At 42.7% G+C, this 27,609-nt stretch overlaps 1 protein-coding gene across 1 annotated transcript; it reads right to left on the reverse strand.

The window, feature by feature from the left end:
• Window positions 1–4,035: 4,035 nt before the first annotated feature.
• LOC106602653 (mucin-5AC-like) lies at window positions 4,036–24,901 on the reverse strand. Its single transcript, XM_045716677.1, has 3 exons — window positions 24,637–24,901; window positions 24,200–24,285; window positions 4,036–8,428 (listed from the first exon to the last, which is right to left on the reverse strand). Exons 2-3 carry the CDS (start codon window positions 24,249–24,251, stop codon window positions 5,541–5,543), a joined length of 2,940 nt encoding a protein of 979 aa, XP_045572633.1. The 5' UTR covers window positions 24,252–24,285; window positions 24,637–24,901; the 3' UTR covers window positions 4,036–5,540.
• Window positions 24,902–27,609: the final 2,708 nt, after the last annotated feature.

Consider the following 27,609-nt stretch of genomic DNA (forward strand, 5'->3'; position numbering starts at 1 on the left):
AAAGAGATGGCTCCTAGTAAACCAACTCTAAGGATAATATCTTGACTTAATATTTTAGCTACCATAATCATGTCCACCAAGTAAGTTGGGAACGCTTCTACTCATTTGCTATACTTATCTATTATTGTTAAACACCCCTTCTTCCCCTCAATTCGGAATAGTTCAATAAGTCCAATTCCAAATGTTGGAATGGATCTTCTTACAATTTTTTTTATTTATTTAAGTAATTATCCTCTAGGCCATCACTCTTTCCTAACTACTCTACTATACTTCCCTCCCCTTGATACATTGCTTAGCCTATGTATCAATATTGCTGCGAATCCCTACAATGTCTTTGGTAGGATAAGTAAATTATCCTTATGTCAGACCTTCTCTTGTAGGATGCCCCATTTCATTTTCCACATGTCCAATTCTTCCTGGGGCCTTCATCCTTGGCTATCATTTAACAATCCTCTGTCAAGTTTCTTATCGTCTTTAAGATTTATCTATGCTGCTTTGTATGGTTTTATATGTCTATGTGCTTGTCTGTGTAAATAGTAACTTTTCTCTCCTTTCTTATTTCACCGGTTCTAGTCAATGCTACTATTTCGGCCTACTGTGCAGAATAGTGTCTGGGCAATGGTTCAGTGTCAAACACCTGAAACCAACTAAGCTTTCATTGCCCTTTTAGTTAGGGTAACAATTACTCTAAACAAAATGATCATATCTCCTCCTAGCGAATTTACCAAACATAAACTTAAAATCAAAACTAAAATACATGCCTGCCAATGGAGCCGATAGTCTCTCCATGAATTAATATCCTAAAGCTAAGTGAACCAAATTCTCTTCCTATCTACTCCTGCTGGCCCCCCTTCTTTCTTCCTGCTACTCCCCAACCCTCAAGGTTTCAGCAGTGCAGGGGAGGATCTCTCCGTCTGCCCTTCTATCTGTCTCCAGCTTTTTTTCATAATATGGTTGTTTCCAAATATTGACTAAATGTCTCATTGTCTCCTTGGTTGCACTCCTGAGTTTTAGAAAAATCAACCTGTCTAGATATTGCATATCTACTTAAATGTATCTCGATACCCTCAATAATCCTGGATCACCTACAGATGTCATATATCCCTGTCCTGTTGACATAAGTCTACCATTATTAAACTTATTCACAACACAATATAGTAATACTAGTATATCAATTCCACAGCCTTGTTGTGTTAAATCCCTTACACTGAATTCAACAAAAGCTGACTTCCTAAGGGAAAATAAACGTATCTAGATCATGTAACAAATACCCCTGCTACTGGTGAAAATATTTTCAAATAACATAATCAGATCAAAATGACTAAATCTGATTTACTCCACCAAGAAAAATTATTTTATCCTTATTGTTCTAGGAAAATAGATTTAAGGAAGCCTACCCTTAGTCTAAGGCTTTGCCCTTTTAGTCTTCTCATTGGTTCAAATTATCAATTGTGTCTAAGAACTTTAACTCCATCATAATTATCAGTTCTACAACTTCCCTTAAAATCAATAACACCAATGACCTTAAATTCATCATCCAAATGGCTTTTCAATGTGGCTGATCAGACCACACAGGAAAAGTCACCAGATGGGTCAAAAGTCATACCACCCTTTCAGAACCGTGTTTCTTACTACATTAAACAAATACCCCTTTAAGATATCATGTCCCTAGGAATTTGTTATTTTTTATTTTTTTCCAAAGAGAGCTAAGCGCTTCTTTTTCCATAAAATAACCACTTGGTCAGCGTTTCATCCGACCACACTGATTCAAAAAACCCAAAGTTGACTATAAACAAAACCTAATAATACTTATAATTCCATTGTACTCCCCCCCATCATTAGTTTTAAACTTCCTCAATGGTTTATGTGATTGAACATGCCTTTCTGTGGGCGCCTGACCTTCTCTCTGTATTTGTCTCGACCCCCTCTCTGGCCTCTCTTACTTCCCTCAGATCTGCTAGCCCTCACCCTACGAGGTTCTGTTTGGTGGCACGATTTATCTCGGGACGCATTCCACTGAGGAAAACAATTTTTAATTGCTGATAATACGGGGCATCAAATCCATCCACTACCGGGGGTTCTATTAACCCACTATTAGCGTTGGACACGTCCTTTAATCTCTCTAGGTATTGGTTTATAGTCTTATGAAATGTCCAAGGGTTTAAAAAAATATCATGTATATCACCACAATTCTGTCGCAATTATAAATTTCCGCTCCTTATAATTCATTACATTTAGGTAACTGCCTTTTCCTTGATTCCGTCATTCAAATACAACTCCCATTCTCTATAAATCCTTAAAACAGGCCATTTAGACCACAAACAACGTACTTTATCGACTCTGTCTTTCTATTTAAACTAAACAAGCTAACAAAACGTTCGGTTTCTATCTTAAACAAACACTAACAACCGTATGGTTCCAGTCATAACATAACAATACTTAAATTACATTTTAGTCCCATGGTGCATGGGCTGGGAACCGAACCCGGGCCCCCCGCATGGTAGGCAAAAATTCTACCACTGAACCACTATTGTTCATGTTTACAGTTTCGGTAGTTGTGTCCTACTCGGTCACAATGTTTACAGGGTGTTTTTCCAATCCTCTCTGTCTGCTCCTGGCTACCCAAATCATTGTTAGCAACGCCCTTATCCCTGGCCCCCCTCCACTCTCTTCCTAGCTTCTGCCAGCCAAACACGAGCGGTGTCAAGGCCTTCTGTGCGCTGCTTCTCTGTCTTATCCCCACAGACCCTATGTATTTATTTTATCATTAATTCCAATCTTTCAACATTCAAACATCCTTCAAAATCGTATTTCTTCCTCCATTTCGGCCCAAAATAAATGTTCCTCTTATCTTTTCCCAGCATAAAACGTTCATCTCCCGTCAATTCCGGGATTTTCTTAGAGGATTTACTACCCATGTTGTTAGAGTACACTCGTAATTATTCAGCTTCTTCTCCCAATCTAGAATTTTAGAAGGATTATTCGTAAGAACCTTAAACTATCTTTTATTCTATGTGCTTTAATTTATACAACTCCGAACCAAATACGATCAGTGTCTACTCGTTGTTAATCTTTATGTGTATGCTATTTTACCGTTATTAACCTAGAATTTGGGGAATGATTATTCGCATGCTATATTACAAATTGCTTCTATCTCATCGCTCAAAAAGAACAAACGGCTTTTGTCTTGCGCCTGTTGATTCTAGCAATATGTTTTCGTTATTAACCTTCTATTCGCAATATAGAGTTGTTCTGCTAGAATGATTATACGTATCTATCCTAACCCGGTCTTTATCTCGCCCATAGACAAACACTGCAACCCGTTTTACTATTGGTGTAACCTCCTTCCTCCTGTTTGGAATAATCAGACCTATTTTGTGCGCCTCCGGTTGATCTCGATTATCCCCTCTAAAATGTATTTTGACAGGCGATCTATATTCATACAAATGATGTCCCTGACCTACGTTCTTCTAAATTGTATTATTATATTTCACCTTCCATATTATGTTTTCCGCCTAATATATTATTGACCAGGTATCGTTTAGGTCTCAATATTAGCTCCAATTCTCACAATCTATGTGTATGCTTCTATAATTCTGTTATTATACTTAAATCTCACAATCTATGTGTGTGCTCTACTGTTATCTCACTTACTCCTGTTAGTCCTATACTAACGTAACTTACTTATCTTTATTTCGCCTTCTATATTACGTTTTCCGGCTACTGTACTTCGACCAGTTTTACTGTTAGGTCTTACTGCAACCGGTTTTACTTTTAGGTCTTACTTAGATCTGTGACCCAGTGCCGCCAACACTAACATAGATACTTTTGTCTTAAACTTTCTCTACATTAGATTATATGGACGGTATACCCGATACAAATCTTACTTTTTGTTAGTTTTACGGTTAATATCCTCCCTCACATTTATCTTGACCAATGCTTAATAGGAACTTTATCCACTCCATTCTAAGTCAATTTTTAGTAAGTTTAGAATTTAACCCCAAACTAATGAATAAAGATTGCTGACCTTATTTTGCAGCTGATAATTCAATGTAGGTTGGATCTCGTCACCGCTTCTGTCGCATACCAGTTTGCCACCGGCCTGTAAAGAACCCACAGAAAAGGGCCAGGTCTTTGATTTACGGATATTTCATCCGCCTGTGCACGGTTTTGGTGTCTCCTTGGAACGACAGGAGCGGGTATTGAAATCCGACTCGAATAGGACCAATTGTTAAAGGAATTTAATATCTTGATGATAATAATCAATAATCAATTCGCCTTGACTAATACCCAAGGTTTGTAAGACAATGGGTTAAAATAATTAGGCAAGGACTCAGCTTTCTGCAAAAGGTTTCTGTAGCTTTATTCAGAGAACGTTCTGAGGTCAGGATAACAAAACAGTCATTATATAGTTCTTGCTTTCTTACGCACATGCATTTACACACAAACTGTTGGTGACATGCATCCCCCATAGACTTCACACACTTGTTTACCACTATCCAGAGCTCAGCCTGTTCTTTTCCCTCAAGGTTAGGAACTCTTTGAAGCTTTTACTCCCTTGACCATCTGTCTCCTGCTGTCCCTCCTAATGGCATACACACATTTATTTCCCTCTCCAGTGGTTCCTGGACTTTCCGGAACTAATCAGACTAATCGATCCCTACATTGATCATTACATTGATTATTCATTAACCATGCTGTATGACTAATAATTCATCATGGTTTATTGATTCATTTACCTTTATTAGATAATTATCTTATCACTATGGTTGTTGTACAGGAAACTGTTGTGGATGTTGTAGATGCTGTAGTTATTGTCAGAGAATATGTGGTTGTTGTGGCTGTACAGTGCCTTGCAAAATAATTCATCCCCCTTGGCTTTTGTCCTATTTAGTTGCATTACAACTTGTAATTTAAATGGATTTTTGTTTGGAATTCATGTAATGGACACACACACAAAATAGTCCAAATTGGTGAAGTGAAATGAAAAAAATTACTTGTTTCAAAAAATTTGTATGCCATTATTTATTCAAGAGTTTTCAAAGTTATTTCCAAAGATTTCAATGTATGCCAATAGTTGGGTTACAATAAGGAAGGAAATATATATATTACTGAATAGACCTTTAGGTTCCCAAGATAATTTTCTAATTTAATTCGTTAATTTCATATGATACAAATGTATTCATATTATATTATTCATAAGCTATTGCGATATACTAAAACAAATATAAATATTAATTAGCAAAACATAACACATTTACTTTCATTCAAACAATAATCCAGGTTCTGGCATTAGCAGAATTAGCTTCATCACTTTACTAGCATTATTTAGTGATTTATTTTCTATTGAGGTCAATTTTGTACAAAACAAAATAGACTAACAGTTTTATACATAACCATAATGACAAGCAATTACTTTAAATAAGCTAGTATTAGCCGTTTCTTAACATCTCTTAATCTTAATAGCTGAAAATACATATGCCTTTATTGTGGAATATCTTATACTTAATGGGTTTAATTGAGTCCTAGAGCTATTCTGTTCAGAAGAAATAGATCAGCATTAAAGCAAGTAGTAAAGTGACCATTTCTTGAAGTCTGTTTCTTCCCATAGCGCTGCAGCAGGAATTTGAAGCTGCCACTGTTCTTGTAGGATCTATTGTATTTGTAACAGGAGCTGGAGTTGATGTTGCTGTGGTTGTTGTGGGAGAAGCTGTTGTTGCTGTAGGTGCAGCTGTGGTTGTCGAAGGTGAAGCTGAGGTCATTGTGGAAGTGGCTGTTGTCGCTGCAGGTGAAGCTGTGGTTGTCGTTGGTGCAGCTGTGATTGTTGTGGTGGCAGCTGGGGTTGTAGTGTTGGCAGCTGTGGTTGTGTGGACAAATGCGGATGTAGTTTTAGCAGCTGTGGTTGTGATGTTGTCAGCTGTGGCTGTTGTGGGGACAGCTGTGGTTGTTGTTGGGGCAGCTGTGGTTGTAGTGTTGGCAGCTGGGGTTGTGGTGTTGGCAGCTTTGGTTGTATCGTTGGCAGCTGTGGTTGTTGTGTGGACAGCTGTGGTTGTAATGTTGGCAACTGTGGTTGTAGTGTGGACAGCTGTGTTTGTTGCGTTGGCAGCTGTGGTTGTAGTGTTGGCAGCTGTGGTAATAGTGTTGGCATCTGTGTTTGTGGTTTTGGCAGCTGTGGTTGTAGTGTTGGCAGCTGTGGCTGTTGTTGGGACAGCTGTTGTTGTGGTGTTGGCAGCTATGGATGTGATGTTGTCAGCTGTGGTTGTTGTTGGTGCGCCTGTGGTTGTAGTGTTGGCAGCTGTGGTTGTAGTGTTGGCAGCTGTGGTTGTAGTGTTGGCAGCTGTGGTAATACTGTTGGCATCTGTGTTTGTGGTTTTGGCAGCTGTGGTTGTTGTTGGTGCTCCTGTGGTTGTACCTTTGGCAGCTGTGGTTGTAGTGTTGGCAACTGTGGTAATAGTGTTGGCATCTGTGTTTGTGGTTTTGGCACCTGTGGTTGTAGTGTTGGCAGCTATGGCTGTTGTTGGGACAGCTGTTGTTGTGGTGTTGGCAGCTTTGGTTGTATCGTTGGCAGCTGTGATTGTTGTGGTGGCAGCTGGGGTTGTAGTGTTGGCAGCTGTGGTTGTGTGGACAAATGCGGATGTAGTTTTAGCAGCTGTGGTTGTGATATTGTCAGCTGTGGCTGTTGTGGGGACAGCTGTGGTTGTTGTGGGGGCAGCTGTGGTTGTAGTGTTGGCAGCTGGGGTTGTGGTGTTGGCAGCTTTGGTTGTATCGTTGACAGCTGTGGTTGTTGTGTGGACAGCTGTGGTTGTAATGTTGGCAACTGTGGTTGTAGTGTGGACAGCTGTGTTTGTTGCGTTGGCAGCTGTGGTTGTAGTGTTGGCAGCTGTGGTAATAGTGTTGGCATCTGTGTTTGTGGTTTTGGCAGCTGTGGTTGTAGTGTTGGCAGCTGTGGCTGTTGTTGGGACAGCTGTTGTTGTGGTGTTGGCAGCTATGGATGTGATGTTGTCAGCTGTGGTTGTTGTTGGTGCGCCTGTGGTTGTAGTGTTGGCAGCTGTGGTTGTAGTGTTGGCAGCTGTGGTTGTAGTGTTGGCAGCTGTGGTAATACTGTTGGCATCTGTGTTTGTGGTTTTGGCAGCTGTGGTTGTTGTTGGTGCTCCTGTGGTTGTACCTTTGGCAGCTGTGGTTGTAGTGTTGGCAACTGTGGTAATAGTGTTGGCATCTGTGTTTGTGGTTTTGGCACCTGTGGTTGTAGTGTTGGCAGCTATGGCTGTTGTTGGGACAGCTGTTGTTGTGGTGTTGGCAGCTTTGGTTGTATCGTTGGCAGCTGTGGTTGTTGTGTGGACAGCTGTGGTTGTAATGTTGGCAGCTGTGGTTGTAGTGTGGACAGCTGTGTTTGTTGCGTTGGCAGCTGTGGTTGTAGTGTTGGCAGCTGTGGTAATAGTGTTGGCATCTGTGTTTGTGGTTTTGGCAGCTGTGGTTGTAGTGTTGGCAGCTGTGGCTGTTGTTGGGACAGCTGTTGTTGTGGTGTTGGCAGCTATGGATGTGATGTTGTCAGCTGTGGTTGTTGTTGGTGCGCCTGTGGTTGTAGTGTTGGCAGCTGTGGTTGTAGTGTTGGCAGCTGTGGTCGTAGTGTTGGCAGCTGTGGTAATACTGTTGGCATCTGTGTTTGTGGTTTTGGCAGCTGTGGTTGTTGTTGGTGCTCCTGTGGTTGTACCTTTGGCAGCTGTGGTTGTAGTGTTGGCAACTGTGGTAATAGTGTTGGCATCTGTGTTTGTGGTTTTGGCACCTGTGGTTGTAGTGTTGGCAGCTATGGCTGTTGTTGGGACAGCTGTTGTTGTGGTGTTGGCAGCTTTGGTTGTATCGTTGGCAGCTGTGGTTGTTGTGTGGACAGCTGTGGTTGTAATGTTGGCAGCTGTGGTTGTAGTGTGGACAGCTGTGTTTGTTGTGTTGGCAGCTATGGTTGTGATGTTGTCAGCTGCGGTTGTTGTTTGTGCGCCTGTGGTTGTAGCATTGGCAGCTGTGGTTGTAGTGTTGGCAGCTGTGGTAATAGTGTTGGCATCTGTGTTTGTGGTTTTGGCAGATGTGGTTGTAGTGTTGGCAGCTGGTGCTGTTGTTGGGACAGCTGTTGTGTTGTTGTCACCTGCGGTTGTTGTTGGTGCGCCTGTGGTTGTAGCGTTGGCAGCTGTGGTTGTAGTGTTGGCAGCTGTGGTAATAGTGTTGGCAGCTGTGGCTGTTGTTGGGACAGCTGTTGTTGTGGTGTTGGCATCTATGGTTGTTATGTTGTCAGTTGCGGTTGTTGTTGGTGCGCCTGTGGTTGTAGTGTTGGCAGCTGTGGTTGTAGTGTTGGCAGCTGTGATTGTAGTGTTGGCATCTGTGGTTGTTGATAGGGCATCACTAGTTGTGATGGGAGCTGCTGTTGTTGATACTCTGACTGAGAAAGAAGGAATACATTTATATAATGAATCTGTATTAAATGTTAATTTCTACCATCCTGTGCTAAGTATTTTCTCTGTAGAATACAGACTAGCAGAAAAAAGAAAACGTTCATAATTTGTAGTATCTCAAAATTCATAATTGATCAAATTCCTCTGTAGCAAGAATTTTAAACATTTTTTAGTATAGGCCTTTTTATTTCTGAAACAGCACACCCCCATCATCACAAATTTTAAACAAGCTAGTTACAGTGCCTCCTAATGCCATGATTTACATCGGGAAAAGTGGGTGGGATATCAGCTTATCATTGATGTTGATGATTGATGTAAATCTGCAAGTTAGCTAGCTCCATTTATTTTACTGATTATGATTTACCTCTCTATGTCTTTCTGTCTCTCTCTGCTACAGGTGTCAGCCAACCAGACTGAATATTGATGATGTAGGCTAAATCAAGTGTTACCAAGACTGATCAAATGTTATGCTGCTGTGGCAGTACTGTTGATATCTAAACTAGGTCATAGCTACACACACTCAGCCGGTGATCACATCTCTCAAGCCATGCATGTTTGGATACAAGGCAGCAATCTCTGTACAGGGTAGACCGTGAAAAATTTGCACACGTGAGCTCCGTACAGGGCAGATCAACAGGCGCAACAAATGGACAGGGTGGGTGGGGTAGAAAACTTGACAATGACTTGCTCGCGGTTAGGGTTGAGCCAAGATGTGGACATCAAGCTAGCGTTAGGGTTAGGGTTGAGCCCTAGACATACTGTAACTCCAATCCAATTAACAATTAGTTAATTCTGCCCAAACCCCTATACTTGGCAGAAAGGTAGGCCTCACCTGAAACCTGACCTACAGTAATTGTGGGTTAGGGTCACTGGTATATTGCAGTTTCTCAGAACCCCCGCAAGGTCGAAGTATAGGCTACCAATCGCTGTGCTCCTTTAGCTTTGCTTTGGCTAACTGATAAACGTTTAATGGTAGGCCTATTTGGTTGTCATTTTCTCATTTTAAGCCTAACATTTCACGAAGCTATGTCACAATGCTGCCATTTAGACTGCTGGCTGGCGGCTATAATGTAATTACTTGTTCAGTAATTAAAGTTGGAAATTGAAACGTTGCAAATTAATCAACAATCATAAACATTTTTTAAATATACAACTGTCCTGGATAGGTTACCTGAGCCTGCATGACATGAGCCTTCATTGCGGTGACCCCTAAAGGTGGCGTTACATGTTGCCAGTGTCAGTGTTACGTCTGTTATTCTCGTCAGGACCTCTGTCTAAAAGTTCACCTGTTTTTCAAGATCGGAGGCTACCAGTTTGTCAATTGTTTGGTCATTTTTCCAGGTGTCATAAGCTACGCATTGTTGGATTCGGGCTAAACTTTGAACATTGAGATATTAAAGACATGATAGATCAGACGCATAGTATATAAAGGAGTGAGATCTGTAGAAAGACAGAGTGGCTGTGGAATGTGCTGGGTGGATGGGAGAGAGTCACGGAAGTGCAATAGGTGATACGAGAGGACATCTGTGGATTAGGCAAAGGAGGGGTTGAGGTCAGGAGGTCAAGAGGTCAGGTCAGATCCCCTGAAGGGAGAAATAATGGTTATACTATCCTGTTACCCTCTTCCTGTCGAACCATAAGATGTAAGGACTGGAGAGAAATAGGGGTGTCTAAAGTGGAGTATATATACTTGTGATGGTGAGAAATGTTTTATTGTCTGAATACAGCTGGGTCGACCCTTTGGGAAGAATTAAACTTGGTTAAGCTTCTCTAGTGTCCGTGAGTTATTTACTCTGAAAAATAAGAACCTAACAGCATGCAGCCTAATGAGAAACACTGTGTTCATGATCTATGATCTTCTTTGAGAGGTAATTAATGCCAGTAATTAATTACCACAGTCCATGCCAATTGGTGTGACCGACACATTCTGTCGCCAAAGAGCCAACATGGCTCATCGTATACCCCGTACATTTTTGGTGAATAACACAACCATCTACGGGGAATTATACACAAATCATTGTAGAACCCATTTGAAAAGCACCTGCCCTTTTTGTCTCTAGGAAATGGTCCCTTTGGTTTACACACACCTGTATGAATGATATAATGCTGCCATTTTACGTGCTCCTAACCAACTGTGCTATTTTGTATTTTTTTTACTTTGTTTTTAACTTATTTTTTAACTTATTGTGTACATAATGTTGCTGCTACTGTCGCTTATGACTGAAAATAACTGAAAAAAAGAACAGCGATTACTCACCACAAACTGGACAAAGATTATTTCTTGAACGAGTCCGATGCGAAGGATATACTGCTTTCTCGGGAACGGGCCCAAATCCCCATCATTTACGTGTCGAGTGAGTAAACCACCACTTCCATCCGTTCTATTGGCCAACGTGCAATCATTGGAGGTATTGCTCGTCTGAGGTAGAGTACCTCATGATAAGCTGTAGACAACACTATCTACCAAGAGAGTTCTCATCTATATTATTCGTAGACATCTACTTACCACCACAAACAGATGCTGGCACTAAGACCGCACACAACAAGCTGTATAAGGCCACAAGCAAACAAGAAATGGCATCCAATGGCTTTAGGAGTATACCACCTCATTCATGAAGCCGATGACTAAGTGCATCGACGACATCATCCCCACAGTGACCGTACGCACATATCCCAAACGGAAGCCATGGATTACAGGCAACATCCGCATTGAGCTAAAGGTTAGAGCTGCCGCTTTCAAGGAGTGGGACACTAATCCGGACACTTATAAGAAATCACGGCACATGAACGAAACATGAAACAGGCAAAGTGTCAATACAGGATTAAGATTGAATCCTACTACAACGGCTCTGACGCTCGTCGGATGTGGCAGGACTGCCCTTTCCAACCTGGACAAAAGGAACACCTATTTGAGAATGCTGTTCATTGACTACAGCTCAGTGTTCAACACCATAGTGCCCACAAAGCTCATCACTAAGCTAAGGACCCTGGGACTAAACACCTCCCTCTGCAACTGGATCCTGGAATTCCTGACGGACCACACCCAGGTGGTAAGGGTAGGCAACAACATGTCTGCCACGCTGATCCCCAACACTAGGGCCCCTCAGGGGTACGTGCTTAGTCCCTCCTGTAATCGCTGTTCACCCTTGACTGCGTGGCCAAACATGACTCCAACACCATCAAGTTTGTTGACGACACATCAGTGGTAGGCCTGATCACCGACAAGGATGAGACAGCCTATAGGGAGGTGGTCAGAGACCTGGCTGTGTGGTGCCAGGACAACATCCTCTCCCTCAATGTGAGAAAGACAAAGGAGCTGATTGTGGAGTACAGGAAAAGGCAGGCCGAACAGGCCCCCATTAACATAGACAGGGCTGTAGTGGAGCGGGTCGATAGTTTCAAGTTCCTTGGTGTCCACATCGCCAACAAACTATTATGGTCCAACACACCAAGACAGTCGTGAAGAGAGTGCGACAATGCCTTTTCCCCCTCAGGAGACTGAAAAGATTTGGCATGGGTTCCCAGATCCTCAAGAAGTTCTACAGCTGCACCATCGAGAGCATCCTGACCGGTTGCATCATCACCTGGTATGGCAACTGCTCGGCATCTGACCGTAAGGCGATACAGACTGTAGTGTGTACGACCCAATACATCACTGGGGCCATGCTTCCTGCCATCCAGGACCTATATACTAGGTGATGTCAGAGGAAAGACCAAAAAAATGTCAAAGACTCCAGTAAGTCATAGACTGTTCTCTCTGCTACCACATGGCAAGCGATACCGGAGCGCCAAGTCTAGGACCAAAAGGCTTCTTAACAGCTTCTACCCCCAATCCATAAGACTGCTGAACAATTAATCAAATGGCCACCCGGGCTATTTATATTGACACTGATTTGATGTTGTCATAATTTACATCAAAGGGGAAATTGACCCTGTCAGTACGTAACTCACTCGTAGCAGGCCTACCAGTGTTCAGAGAAGGACGATCGCACTCATTAGCGTCGCAGAGTCTCTGGTCATCAGCTTGGTTTTCTGGGAGAGGAGGAGAAGGAGAACCAGCGCTCTCACTAGATGAACTGTGACTATTCTCGAGGAGAGGAAGAGGAGCAAGGTCACTGTCATTGCTGTCATTGCTGGCAGTGAGGTATCTGTCGGGATTGGGGGGCTGCTAGCGAAAGCTGCAGCAGAAGTACTAGCTTCTTCCACATGCAATGGTGTTGCGTCAGTCGAGGACGAGGTGGCTTCGCTGACTGGTCTGAATAATCTTCGATAGTTTGGTACGATCTTAATCAGATAATGCTTTTTCTTGCCATTTTTGTGCACCACTTGGTCTTGCCTTTTGTTTATCCATCTCACTCTCCGTATCCGAGTCCAACCTGCTGATCCAATTCACATTTTTTTTACTTGATAGCCAATTAAGTGAGGAGGCCGGGGCTGAGCAAGAGGCCAATTAGATGCATGACAATGATAGGCCTATTGTCTCTGATGCACCTACTACCCATGTAGATTATTGAAAAACACTTATCTTCCTACGTGTAAATTAAAAAGATGTATTAATTATTTTTTGTAGGATTACTGTCAATATTATTTACAGCAGAACGGCAGAGTTATGTCTTAAGTGTAAAACTATTAATTACTCAATATCCCTGCTTTCTGGGGATGCTATGAAGTCCAAAAATTATGGGCGGAGCTAGAAAGTTGGCTATCAGAAGTATTACATTGTAAACTTACTTTTAATCTGTTTGTCTGCATATTTCAAGACATGGCATATGGGGATGTAGTGAGATACCCAATGGGCTGGACGATTCTCTTCTCATCACTCATTTCAAGAAAACGTAGACTACAAACTTTGAAATCAATCAATCCACCATCATTTACACAATGGAAAATCAAATGATTAGTATTAAAATATTGAAAAAGCATGGTCGACCGAGAAAAACAAATCTGTGCAATTTAAGGCCATGTGGCAAACAATAATGCAGGCACTAGGGATAGGGGTGTGAGCATGCGCATCTGGGCAGATGAAATGTAGTCATTGTTTGTGTGCTTAACCTGTTAGGGCTAGGGGGCAGTATTGACACGGCCGGATAAAAAACGTACCCCATTTAATCTGGTTCCTACTCCTGCCCAGTAACTAGAATATGCATATAATTATTGGCTTTGGATAGAAAACACCCTAAAGTTTCTAAAACTGTTTGAATGGTGTCTGTGAGTATAACAGAACTCATATGGCAGGCCAAAACCTGAGAAGATTCCATGCAGGAAGTGGCCTGTCTGACAAGTTGTGTTTCATCTTGGCTCTTTTTATTGAAGACTGAGGATCTTTGCTATAACGTGACACTTCCTACGGCTCCCATAGGCTCTCAGAGCCCGGGAAAAAGCTGAACGATATCGAGGCAGCCTCTGGCTGAAACACTTTATCGCGTTTGGCAAGTGGCCGATCAGAGTACTATGGGCTTAGGCGCGTGCCCGAGTCGACCCCATGCTTTATTTTCTTTCGACTGTTTACCTAAATGCAGATTCCCGGTCGGAATATTATCGCTTTTTTATGAGAAAAATGGCATAAAAATTGATTTTAAACAGCGGTTGACATGCTTCGAAGTACGGTAATGGAATATTTAGAAATGTTTTGTCACGAATTGCGCCATGCTCGTCACCCTTATTTACCCTTTCGGATAGTGTCTTGAACGCACGAACAAAACGCCGCTATTTGGATATAACAATGGATTATTTTGAACCAAACCAACATTTGTTATTGAAGTAGAAGTCCTGGGAGTGCATTCTGACGAAGACAGCAAAGGTAATAACATTTTTCTTATAGTAAATCTGACTTTGGTGAGTGCTAAACTTGCTGGGTGTCTAAATAGCTAGCCCTGTGATGCCGGGCTATCTACTGAGAATATTGCAAAATGTGCTTTCACCGAAAAGCTATTTTAAAATCAGACATATAGAGTGCATAGAGGAGTTCTGTATCTATAATTCTTAAAATAATTGTTATGCTTTTTGTGAACGTTTATCGTGAGTAATTTAGTAAATTCACCGGCAGTGTTCGGTGGGAATGCTAGTCACATGCTAGTCACATGCTAATGTAAAAAGCTGGTTTTTGATATAAATATGAACTTCATTGAACAAAACATGCATGTATTGTATAACATAATGTCCTAGGGTTGTTATCTGATGAAAATCATCAAAGGTTAGTGCTACATTTAGTTGTGGTTTGGGTTTATGTGACATTATATGCTAGCTTGAAAAATGGGTGTCTGATTATTTCTGGCTGGGTACTCTGCTGACATAATCTAATGTTTTGCTTTCGTTGTAAAGCCTTTTTGAAATCGGACAGTGTGGTTAGATTAACGAGAGTCTTGTCTTTAAAATGGTGTAAAATAGTGATATGTTTGAAAATTGAAGTTTTTGCATTTTTGAGGAATTTGAATAACGCGCCACGGGATTACACTGGCTGTTGAGTAGGTGGGACGCAAGCGTCCCACCTAGCCCATAGAGGTTAACACAGGTAATCCCTATACAGTCACAATGGATTTTGTGAAAAGACAGTTAGCTAGCTCAATCGAGTCCATGGGGCGTCATGGGTATGTACGGGCTGTAGGTAATGCTTTTCTATGGAAGAAAGTCCTTGTTCTCGCAGTAAAGAGTTAATTTCACATGGTCAGCTGTAATCTTGCGTTCATTGAGAGCTTCTGCTGAATGATCCCAAATGTGAATTGTCTTTCTAGTCTCAACCGTTCTGCAGATGTCACTCACAGCCCTAGCCCTAACCACTGGCAGACCGGACACTCCCCGCATCCCTTGCAAGGCGGGGCCCATGCGCCCGTTGAGGAGAGACTGACTGCATCACTTCTTCTTTTTATAAGAAACAATATGTTGAAAATCCCAAATTGTTTGCATAGTCAACTTACACACAGCTCTGACACACACACTTAACCCACCAGACATGCCACCAGGGGTCTTTTCATAGTCCCCAAATCCACAACAAATTCAAGTATATGTCATCTATGTCTATTTTCTTTTAGAAATATATATATTTTTGTTTTATATAGCTTTTTTCACTCAAGATACAAGTGTATACATAAGAAAAACAACTTACTTATGGTTCAGCTTCTGTGGAAATAGGAGGTGACTTAATTCATCCTAAACATGGTCCTTCATTCTCTCCCTGAGGTTACACAAAAACACTGTCTTCCATCGTCTGTAGAACAGTCAACTCTTAACCTGTTGGGTCTAGGGGGCAGCATTTGCACGTCTGGATAAAAAAAATGTACCCGATTTAATCTGGTTACTAATCCTACCCAGTAACTAGAATATGCATATACTTATTATATATGGATAGAAAACACTCTAAAGTTTCCAAAACTGTTTGAATGGTGTCTGTGAGTATAACAGAACTCATTTGGCAGGCAAAACCCTGAGACATTTTCTGACAGGAAGTGGATACCTGATGTGTTGTATTGACTTTAAACCTATCCCATTGAAAAACACAGGGGTTCTTAGGAATATTTTGGCACTTCCTATTGCTTCCACTAGATGTCACCAGCCTTTACAAAGTGTTTTGAGTCTTCTGGAGGGAGATCTGACCGAACAAGAGCCATGGAACGGTGATGTCCCATTAGACACCTGGCGCGCTAGTTCATGTTGGGTACCCTCGTTCCAATATGTTATAAAAGAGTATGCATTCGTCCACCTTGAATATTATTCATGTTCTGGTTAAAAAGGCCCTAATGATTTATGCTATACAACGTTTGACATGTTTGAACGAACGGAAATATATTTTTTCCCCTCGTTCATGACGAGAAGTCCGGCTGGCTTACATCATGTGCTAACGAGACGGAGATTTTTGGACATAAATGGATGAGCTTTTTTGAACAAAACTACATTCGTTATGGACCTGTGATACCTGGAAGTGACATCTGATGAAGAGAATCAAAGGTAATGGATTATTTACATAGTATTTTCGATTTTAGATCTCCCCAACATGACGTCTAGTCTGTATCGCAACGCGTATTTTTCTGGGCGCAGTGCTCAGATTATTGCAAAGTGTGATTTCCCAGTAAGGTTATTTTTAAATCTGGCAAGTTGATTGCGTTCAAGAGATGTAAATCTATAATTCTTTAAATGACAATATAATATTTTACCAATGTTTTCTAATTTTAATTATTTAATTTGTGGCGCTGACTTGACTGCCGGTTATTGGAGGGAAACGATTTCCTCAACATCAATGCCATAGTAAAACGCTGTTTTTGTATATAAATATGAACTTGATAGAACTAAAAATGCATGCATTGTCTAACATAATGTCCTAGGAGTGTCATCTGATGGAGATTGTAAAAGGTTAGTGCATCATTTTAGCTGGTTTTATGGTTTTGGTGACCCTGTCTTTGACTTGACAAAACATTACACACAACTCTTGTAAATGTACTGTCCTAACATACTCTAAATTTATGCTTTCGCCGTAAAACCTTTTTGAAATCGTAAAACGTGGTTAGATTAAGGAGATGTTTATCTTTCAAATGGTGTAACATAGTTGTATTTTTGAAAAATTTGAATTTTGACATTTATTTCGATTCAAATTTGCCGCTCTTGAAATGCACCTGCTGTTGATGGAGTGCACCACGGGTGGCACGCTAGCGTCCCACCTAGCCCCAAGAGGTTAACCTGTTGGTGATAGGGGGCAGTATTTGCACGGCCGGATAAAAAACGTACCCGATTTAATCTGGTTACTACTCCTGCCCAGAAACTAGAATATGCATATAATTATTAGCTTTGGATAGAAAACACTCCAAAGTTTCTAAAACTGTTTGAATGGTGTCTGTGAGTATAACAGAACTCATTTGGCAGGCCAAAACCTGAGAAGATTCCAAACAGGAAGCGCTCTCTCTGACTACTTCTTGGCCTTCTTGATCATCTCTAACCAAAACAGGGGATCTCTGGCATAACGTGACATTTTCTAACGCTCCCATAGGCTCTCAGAAGGCGCCAGAACGATGAATGGTGGCTTTGCAGGCCATGGCTGAAAAACATTAGCGCATTTGGATAATGGTCGATCTGAGGACAATGAGACTGGAGGTGCGTGCACAAGCCGACACCATGTTTACTTTCTCTCTCTTTGAACGAAAACAACGACTCCCGGTCGGAATATTATCGCTTTTTTACAAGAAAAATAGCATAAAAATTGATTTTAAACAGCGGTTGATATGCTTCGAAGTACGGTAATGGAATATTTAGATTTTTTTGTCACGAAATGCGTCGGGCGCGTCACCCTTCTTTACCCTTCGGATAGTGTCTTGAACGCACGAACAAAACGCCGCTATTTGGATATAACTATGGATTATTTGGAACCAAACCAACATTTGTTATTGAAGTAGACGTCCTGGGAGTGCATTCTGACGAAGAACAGCAAAGGTAATCAAACTTTTCTAATAGTAAATCCGATTTTCGTGAGTACCACACTTGGTGGGTGTCAAAATAGCTAGCCTGTGATGGCCGGGCTATCTACTCAGCTTTTTCGAACAAAACTACATTTGTTATGGACCTGGGATTCCTGGAAGTGACATCTGATGAAGAGAATCAAAGGTAATGGATTATTTACATAGTATTTTCGATTTTAGATCTCTCCAACATGGCGGTTAGTCTGTATCGCAAAGCGTATTTTTCTGGGCGCAGTGCTCAGATTATTGCAAAGTGTGATTTCCCAGTAAGGTTATTTTTAAATCTGGCAATCCGGTTGCGTTCAAGAGATGTAAATCTATAATTCTTTGAATGACAATATAATATTTTACCAATGTTTTCGAATAGTAATTATTTAATTTGTTGTGCTGCTTGATAGGCGGTTATTGGAGGGAAACGATTTCCTCAACATCAACGCCATAGTAAAACGCTGTTTTTGGATATAAATATGAACTTGATAGAACAAAAAATGCATGCATTGTCTAACATAATGTCCTAGGAGTGTCATCTGATGGAGATTGTCAAAGGTTAGTGCATCATTTTAGCTGGTTTTCTGCTTTTGGTGACGCCTTTCTTTGAATTGACAAAACATTACACACAGCTATTGTCAATGTACTCTCCTAACATAATCTAACTTTATGCTTTTGCCGTAAAGCCTTTTTGAAATCGGACAACGTGGTTAGATTAAGGAGATGTTTATCTTTCAAAGGGTGTAAGATAGTTGTATGTTTGAGAAATTTGAATTATGACATTTAATTGTTTTCAAATTTGGCGGTCTTGATATTTCACCTGTTGTTGATTGGGTGTACCAGGGGTGGGACGCTTGCGTCACCCATAGAGGTTAATTATCTATGTTACCCAACTAATTCTGCTTCATCCCCCACAAGAGATGAAAGAAGGGGAGAGAGAGAGAGAGAGATGAAAGAGGGGGAGAGAGAGAGAGAGAGAGAGAGATGAAAGAAGGGGGGAGAGAGAGATATGAAAGAAGAGGGGGAGAGAGAGAGAGATGAAAGAAGGGGGAGAGATGAAAGAAGGGGGAGAGAGAGAGAGAGATGAAAGAAGGGGAGAGAGAGCTGAAAGAAGGGGGGAGAGAGAGATAGAGATGAAAGAAGGGGGAGAGTGAGAGAGAGAGAGATGAAAGAAGGGGGTGAGAGAGAGATGAAAGAAGGGGGAGAGAGAGAGAGAGAGATGAAAGAAGGGGGAGAGAGAGAGAGAGAGATGAAAGAAGGGGGGAGAGAGAGAGATGAAAGAAGGGGGAGAGAGAGAGATGAAAGAAGGGGGAGAGAGAGAGATGAAAGAAGGGGGAGAGAGAGAGATGAAAGAAGGGGGAGAGAGAGATGAAAGAAGGGGGGAGAGAGAGAGAGATGAAAGAGGGGGGAGAGAGAGAGAGAGAGATGAAAGAAGGGGGAGAGAGATGAAAGAAGGGGGAGAGAGAGAGAGATGAAAGAAGGGGGGAGAGATGAAAGAAGGGGGAGAGAGAGAGATGAAAGTAAGGGGGAGAGATGAAAGAAGGGGGAGAGAGAGAGAGAGAGAGAGAGCTGAACGAAGGGGGGAGAGAGAGAGAGAGAGAGAGCTGAACGAAGGGGGGAGAGAGAGAGAGAGAGATGAAAGAAGGGGTGAGAGAGAGAGATGAAAGAAGGGGGGGAGAGAGAGAGATGAAAGAAGGGGGAGAGAGAGAGAGATGAAAGAAGGGGGGAGAGAGAGAGCGAGAGATGAAAGAAGGGGGGAGAGAGAGAGATGAAAGAAGGGGGAGAGAGAGAGATGAAAGAAGGGGGAGAGAGAGAGATGAAAGAAGGGGGGGAGAGAGAGAGATGAAAGAAGGGGGGAGAGAGAGAGAGAGAGATGAAAGAAGGGGGAGAGAGATGAAAGAAGGGGGAGAGAGAGATGAAAGAAGGGGGGAGAGAGAGAGATGAAAGAAGGGGGGAGAGAGAGAGATGAAAGAAGGGGGGAGAGAGAGAGAGATGAAAGAGGGGGGAGAGAGAGAGAGAGAGATGAAAGAAGGGGGAGAGAGATGAAAGAAGGGGGAGAGAGAGAGATGAAAGAAGGGGGGAGAGATGAAAGAAGGGGGGAGAGAGAGAGATGAAAGTAGGGGGGGAGAGATGAAAGAAGGGGAGAGAGAGAGAGAGAGAGAGCTGAACGAAGGGGAGAGAGAGAGAGAGAGAGAGATGAAAGAAGGGGGTGAGAGAGAGAGATGAAAGAAGGGGGGAGAGAGAGAGATGAAAGAAGGGGGAGAGAGAGAGCGAGAGATGAAAGAAGGTGGGAGAGAGAGAGATGAAAGAAGGGGGGAGAGAGAGAGATGAAAGAAGGGGGAGAGAGAGAGATGAAAGAAGGGGGGAGAGAGAGAGATAAAAGAAGGGGGAGAGAGAGAGATGAAAGAAGGGGGGAGAGAGAGAGATGAAAGAAGGGGAGAGAGAGAGATGAAAGAAGGGGAGAGAGAGAGATGAAAGAAGTGGGGAGAGATGAAAGAAGGGGGAGAGATGAAAGAAGGGGGGAGAGATGAAAGAAGGGGGAGAGAGAGAGATGAAAGAAGGGGGAGAGATGAAAGAAGGGGAGAGAGAGAGAGAGATGAAAGAGGGGGAGAGAGAGAGAGAGAATGAAAGAAGGGGGAGAGAGATGAAAGAAGGGGGAGAGAGAGATGAAAGAAGGGGGAGAGATGAAAGAAGGGGGGAGAGAGAGAGATGAAAGTAGGGGGGAGAGATGAAAGAAGGGGAGAGAGAGAGAGAGAGAGAGAGCTGAAAGAAGGGGGGTAGAGAGAGAGATAGAGATGAAAGAAGGGGGAGAGTGAGAGAGAGAGAGATGAAAGAAGGGGGGAGAGAGAGAGATGAAAGAAGGGGGAGAGAGAGAGAGATGAAAGAAGGGGAGAGCGAGTGAGAGATGAAAGAAGGGGGAGAGATGAAAGAAGGGGAGAGAGAGAGAGAGAGATGAAAGAAGGAGAGAGAGAGAGAGATGAAAGATGGGGGAGAGATGAAAGAAGGGGAGAGAGCGAGAGAGAGCGAGAGAGAGAGAGCTGAAAGAAGGGGGGAGAGAGAGATAGAGATGAAAGAAGGGGGGAGAGTGAGAGAGAGAGATGAAAGAAGGGGGAGAGAGAGAGATGAAAGAAGGGGGAGAGAGAGAGAGATGAAAGAAGGGGGGAGAGAGAGAGATGAAAGAAGGGGGAGAGATGAAAGAAGGGGGAGAGAGAGAGAGATGAAAGAAGGGGAGCGAGAGAGAGAGAGAGAGAGATGAAAGAAGGGGGAGAGAGAGAGCTGAAAGAAGGGAGGAGAGAGAGTAATAGAGATGAAAGAAGGGGGAGAGAGAGAGATGAAAGAAGGGGGAGAGAAAGAGATGAAAGAAGGGGAGAGAGAGATGAAAGAAGGGGAGAGAGAGAGAGAGATGAAAGAAGGGGGGAGAGAGAGAGAGATGAAAGAAGGGGGAGAGAGAGAGAGAGCTGAAAGAAGGGGGGAGAGAGAGATAGAGATGAAAGAAAGGGGAGAGAGAGAGATGAAAGAAGGGGGAGAGAGAGAGATGAAAGAAGGGGGAGAGAGAGAGATGAAAGAAGGGGGAGAGAGAGAGAGAGATGAAAGAAGGGGGAGAGAGAGAGAGAGGGAGATGAAAGAAGAGGGGGGAGAGAGAGAGAGAGATTAAAGAAGGGGAGGAGAGCGAGAGAGAGAGATGAAAGAAGGGGGATAGAGAGAGAGAGAGAGATGAAAGAAGGGGGAGAGAGAGAGATGAAAGAAGGGGGAGAGAGAGAGAGATTAAAGAAGGGGAGGAGAGAGAGAGAGATGAAAGAAGGGGGATAGAGAGAGAGAGAGAGAGAGAGATGAAAGAAGGGGGAGAGAGAGAGATATATTAAAGAGGGGGGGAGAGAGAGAGAGAAAGAGAGATGAAAGAAGGGGGGAGAGAGAGAGATGAAAGAAGGGGGAGAGAGATAATGAAAGAAGGGGGAGAGAGAGAGAGAGAGAGAGAGAGATGAAAGAAGGGGGGGAGAGAGAGGAGGGATTAGAGAAGAGAACTGAGAGAACAGAGAGAGAACAGATATAAAAACCGTCAGACATGTCTGCCTGTCTATCTGCTTGAATTTATATGTCTGTCTGTCTTGTTTGTTTACACTTTGCAGCATTATTATTAACTTTTTTGCTTTGAATACAATGTATTGACTTATGCAGCATACAACATGTCACACCCTGATCTATTTCACCTGTCTTGTGCTTGTCTCCACCCCCCAGCAGGTGTCTCCCATTTTCCCCCATTATCCCCACATTTTCTGTTCGTCTTGTCAAGTCTTACCAACGTGTTTTCCCGTTTTCCAGTATCTCTAGTTTCTCTTTTCTAGTCCTCCCAGTTTTGACCATTCTGCCTGCCCTGACCCTGAGCCTGCCTGCCGTCCTGTACCTGTCGGAATCTGACCTAGTTACGAATCTCTGCCTGTCCTCGACCTGCCCTTTGCCTGCCCCGTATCTGAGAACTGAACCATCCGCCTCCTATGTCTGCATCTGGGTCATATCCTGAGTTGTGATAGTACGAACTGGCAATGACTGACCCAGCAGACTCCGCAATGCTGTCTCCGTCCAAGGAGTCGCCATTGGTAGACACGAGAAAGTACTTCAGGATCTTATGGAAAGAACGCAGACCTTGGCGGAATGCCACGACCACGCTTTCATTGCGTTGCTGGAGCAATTCCGTAGGTTATCTACTAAGCAGCAAGCCACAACAATAACCCCCCAGACTGTCAGTTACCTCTCTACCCACAGCACTTCTCCCCAATATACCCCGGCTTCCCGAGAACCCCGCTTACCTCCTCCGGAGCACTACACTGGAGATCCAGGATACTGCCGGGTGTATCTCTCCTAATGTTCTCTCATCTTTGAGCTGCAGCCCTCTTTGTTTCCCTCGGTTCGCTCAAGGAAAGCGTACATGATAATGCTGATATCTGGGAGGGCTCTCACCTGGGCAGTGGTGATGTTGGAGCAACAATCCACCGTTTGCCTCAGTCTGGAGGAGTTTTGTGGCGGAGCTTAGAAAGGTGTTTGATTCTCCGTTGTCTAGGAGAGAGGCTGCTCGTCAGCTACTTCAACTGAGTCAAGACTCCCGTAGTGCGGCAGACTACGAAGTAGATTTTCGCACTTTGACCACCGAGAGTGCCTGTAACCCGGAAGCTCTGTTCAACACATTTCTGCATGGATTATTGGAGGTGGTTAAAGATGTGCTTTCAGCCAGGGAGCTTCCCACAGATCTCAACTCTCTCATAGCCTTGACCATACGGATTGATGTGCGGCTATGGGAACGTAGGAGGGAGAGGAGGTCTGCTCCCGGTCACACGAGCTCATCCAATGGCACCCATCTCGCCTCCAAGGAATCCCGGAAGACCCCGGGAGAAGCCGATGTCACCCAAGATCCCTCGGAAATCACAGAGGGCTGTCGACTCGCTTCATCTGTAGCCCATACAACTGGGCACGGCCAGATTGCCTCCTGCTGAACGCTTAAAGAAAAGTTCCCCAAGAACACAGTGGCCTAGATAATTCTTAAATGGAAGAAGTTTGGAACCACCAAGACTCTTCCTAGAGCTGGCTGCCCAGCCGAACAGCAATCGGGGGAGAAGGGCCTTGGTCAGGGAGGTGGCCAAGAACCCAATGGTAGCTCTGAGAGAGATCCAGAGTTCCTCTGTGGAGATGGGAGAACCTTCCAGAAGGACAAACATCTCTGCAGCACTCCACCTTTCAGGCCTTTATAGTACAGTGGCCAGACGGAAGCCACTAATCAGGAAAAGGCACGTTACAGGCCGCTTGGAGTATGCCACAAGGCACCTTAAAGACTCTCAGACCATGAGAAACAAGATTATCTAGTCTGTTAAAACCAAGACTGAACTCTGTGGCCTGAATGCCAAGCGTCACGTCTGGAGGAAACCTGGCACCATTCCTACGGTGAATTATGGTGGTGGCAGCATCTTGTTGTGGGGATGTTTTTCAGTGGCAGGGACTGGGAGACTAATCAGGATCGAGGGAAAGATAAACGGAGCAAAGTACATGGAGATACATGTTGAAAACCTACTCTAGAGCTCCCAGGACCTCACAGTGGGGCGATGGTTCACCTTCCAACAGGACTGTGATATTTCAATTTTTATTTTGAACAAAATCGCAAAAGAATATGCAGTAATTCACCAGTAACAACTATTTAATTGACATTGATAGGGATTGGCAATAACAACATTGATGACACAGTAACTTTCAACACCATCAAACTTGTTTTGCCGTCACCCGGGAGACAGAGGAGACGCATTACATGGCTCCTCAAGAGAGGAGTAAATAACAGGAGAAACTTACCAGGAACAACTGCATAGAAGCAGAGAACTGCTGTCAAAATCTTCCAATACATGTCACCTTTTAATGCTACCGCTACCTGGAAATACCTACAAATGAGTAGAGAACAAATTGAAGAGTTGGAAGCAAATTATCAAATAAAATATTATAGGATCAGACAATTAAAGGGAAGATTTGTGGAATTTGATCAATGAAATAACCAGCCAATATTGTATTTAAATGTAGTTTAAAAAAATATTTATCCATGTTGGTTAATTAACAATCTAGGTGATTTGAAAGTGTAAAATCAATCAACACATGCAACGGTAGTCAGAAGTGTTCATATACTTGACTGCCTATAGGCAAACCAAAGAGCAGACCAACTCTCATGCATTCAGGTGCGTGAGAAGAGACTATTAATGTTCAAACAAAGAACAGATATCATAACATCCATCACTCACCTTTAGAAATAGAACTATATTTACCACGAAGAGGAGTCCTGTTACTTTCTTTCCACAATAGAATGATAATGAATTGACTGATTTCCAGATGTAGAACTATCTGCCTCGCAGCCAAATAACAACTACCTTGGGAGTGTAGATGTAGGAGCATTTAAGGAGAGGAAGTAATTAGGTTATGACATAAGCACTTCCATCACTTCATCATTCCTAAAACCTGAATGGCCGATGTTGCCCCCAAAAAAGATTTATGCAAAGTTTCTCAACAAACTGGCAAAACAACGCGGAAACCCTGTAACAATACGTCCTGGTGAATTACAAGAAAGTACATGTCATTTGATTGATTAAAGCTCTTGACATCTGTGTGACATATGACTCCAGAAAGAGTAGATGATTATCAGAAGCATTCCCTAACCCATTTCCCCGCCAGTGTTTCGGTAAAACATTTAGGGTTGGGGCTGGAGAAATGTAACCAGTCTGAAATTCATAAACAGAGCAGGATCCCATCCATGAAATCAACATTTGTGTTTTAACCATGTTCTGAGGCTATACATTGTATGTTAACATTTACTTTGTTTTCAAACATTGGAGTAAAACAAGCTTATATTTTGTGTTCTGATTGAGTACGACAGTGGAAGAACGCTTATGAGGCATTTATATGTTACATTCTTCAAGAATCAATGGGTATACAGTGCATTCGGAAAGTATTCAAACCCTTAGACCTTTTACACATTTTGTTGTCACAGCCTAATTCTAAAATGAATTACATTTGAAAAAATGAAATAACACATTTACATAAGTATTCAGACCCTTTACTCAGTACTTTGTTGAAGAACCTTTGGCGGAGATTACAGCTTTGCGTATGACGCTACAAGGCTGGCACACCTGTATTTGGGGAATTTCTCCCATTCTTCTTTGCAGATCATCTCAAGCTCTCTCAGGTTGGTTGGGGAGCGTCACTGCACAGATATTTTCAGGTCTATCCAGAGATAGGTTCATGTCTGGGCTCTGGCTGAGCCACTCAAGGACATTCAGAGACTTGTCCCAAAGCCACTCCTGCATTGTCTTGGCTGTGTGCTTAAGCTTGTTTTCCTTTTGGAAGGTGAACCTTCGCCCCAGTGTGAGATCCTGAGTGCTCTTGAGCAGGTTATCATCAAGAATCTCTCTGTACTTTGCTAAGTTAATCTTTCCCTCAGTCCTGACTAGTCTCCCAGTCCCTGCCCCTGAAAAACATCCCCACAGCATGATTCTGCCACCACCATGCTTCACCGTAGGGATGGTGCCAGGTTTCCTCCAGACGTGACGCTTGGTTTTCAGGAAACAGAGTTCAATCTTGGATTCATCAGATCAAAGAACTTTGTTTCTCATGGTCTGAGATACCTTTAAAGTGCCATTTTGCAAACTCCAAGCAGGATGTCATGTGCTTTGTAATGAGGAGAAGCTAGCTTCTGGCCACTCTACCATAAAGGCCTGATTGGTGGAGTGCTGCAGAGACGGTTGTACTTAACTCTTGAGCATCTGATCCCGTTAGCGGGATCAAAATCCAGCGAAAAATCATATCGCCAATTAGCATTAAAAAATTATCATAATTTTTTACAAAAATTAAAAATATATTTTTTTTTTTTTTATAGATACACCTCTCCTGAATCGACCCACGTCGTCCGATTTCAAAAAGGTTTTACAGGAAAAGCAAATCATTAGATTATATTAGATGAGTCCATCGTAAAAAGCAGCTTCATAGCCATTTTCCGACCAACCACTTCCATCACATATTATCAATAAACAGCTAAATGTAGCACTAACCTTTTACAAACTTCATCAGATGGCACCCCTAGGACATCATGTTATACAATGCATGCATTCTTTTGTTCAATAAAGGTCATATTTATATATAAAAACAGCATTTTACATCTCTGTCTGACGTTGACTACCTAATTTCCCCTCAAAAGCGTCCCGGTAAACAATGCTACGTTTCAATAAATTGCTATACTATAACGATTTTTTAAATGTATATTGTCAATCTAACATTTATAGATGAATATCTCTTGAGAACACCCGTCATACCAGATTTTAAATTAACTTTACTGGGTAATCACACTTTGCGATAAAAGGAGATGCGATACTCAGAAAATCAGCTAATATACAGTGCTCGGCGCCATCTTGGATGCAACAGTATGAACCATCTCATCTTCAATAATATTGTCAATAATCGCCTACCTTTAGTTGTCTTCATCAGAAAGCATCCCAGGTCCACAACAGATGTATTTTCGGTCAAAAAGTCCATACTTCACGTTCCATTAGCCTGATGTTGGTAGCGCGTCCTATGGCTCTCTCCAAACGCAGCTCTGCACTTCATACTGAAAGCAATCCTCGCGCATGTAGGTTCGTTCAAACATGTCAAACGTTGTATAAAATAAATGTTCAGGGCCACTAACACCAAGAGAGCCAATAAGATTCGAGGGGGATGATTTCATTGCCTTTAAAACCGTTTCCAAAGGTGGGGGCAGACATGGCCGCCGGCGTCATAATGGTGATGGCCCATCCCCTGTGACCAATTTCAAACTCCTGTCATTCACTGAGTTTTGACTCTATAAGGCTCAAACCACTGTGAAAGGACTGGCGACATCTAGTGGAAGCAATAGGAAGTGCCAAAATATTCCTAAACCCCTGTGTTTTTCAATGGGATAGGTTAGAACTCAATACAACACATCAGGTATCCACTTCCTGTCAGAAAATGTCTCAGGGTTTTGCCTGCCAAATGAGTTCTGTTATACTCACAGACACCATTCAAACAGTTTTAGAAACTTTAGAGTGTTTTCTATCCATATATAATAAGTATATGCATGCCCTATCTTCTGAGTTTGATTAGTAGGCCGTTGAAAATGGGAACGATTTTTTTTCAAAATGCGCTGTGGCGCCCCCTATCCTAGGGTATCCTCAAGAGGTTAAGGAAGGTTCTCCCATCTCCACAGAAGA

The sequence above is a fragment of the Salmo salar genome, chromosome ssa04 (genome assembly GCF_905237065.1).
Source record: "Salmo salar chromosome ssa04, Ssal_v3.1, whole genome shotgun sequence".
NCBI lineage: Eukaryota > Metazoa > Chordata > Actinopteri > Salmoniformes > Salmonidae > Salmo > Salmo salar.

What these genes read in the sequence shown, in the direction of transcription:
- LOC106602653 (XM_045716677.1), bottom strand. Translation starts at nt 24,251, where the DNA reads ATGTATTGGAAGATTTTGACAGCAGTTCTCTGCTTCTATGCAGTTGTT. An exon ending in CTTCTATGCAGTTGTTCCTG is followed by an intron (nt 8,429 to 24,199) that starts GTAAGTTTCTCC and finishes CTTCTTTCTCAG; the next exon opens with TCAGAGTATCAACAACAGCA.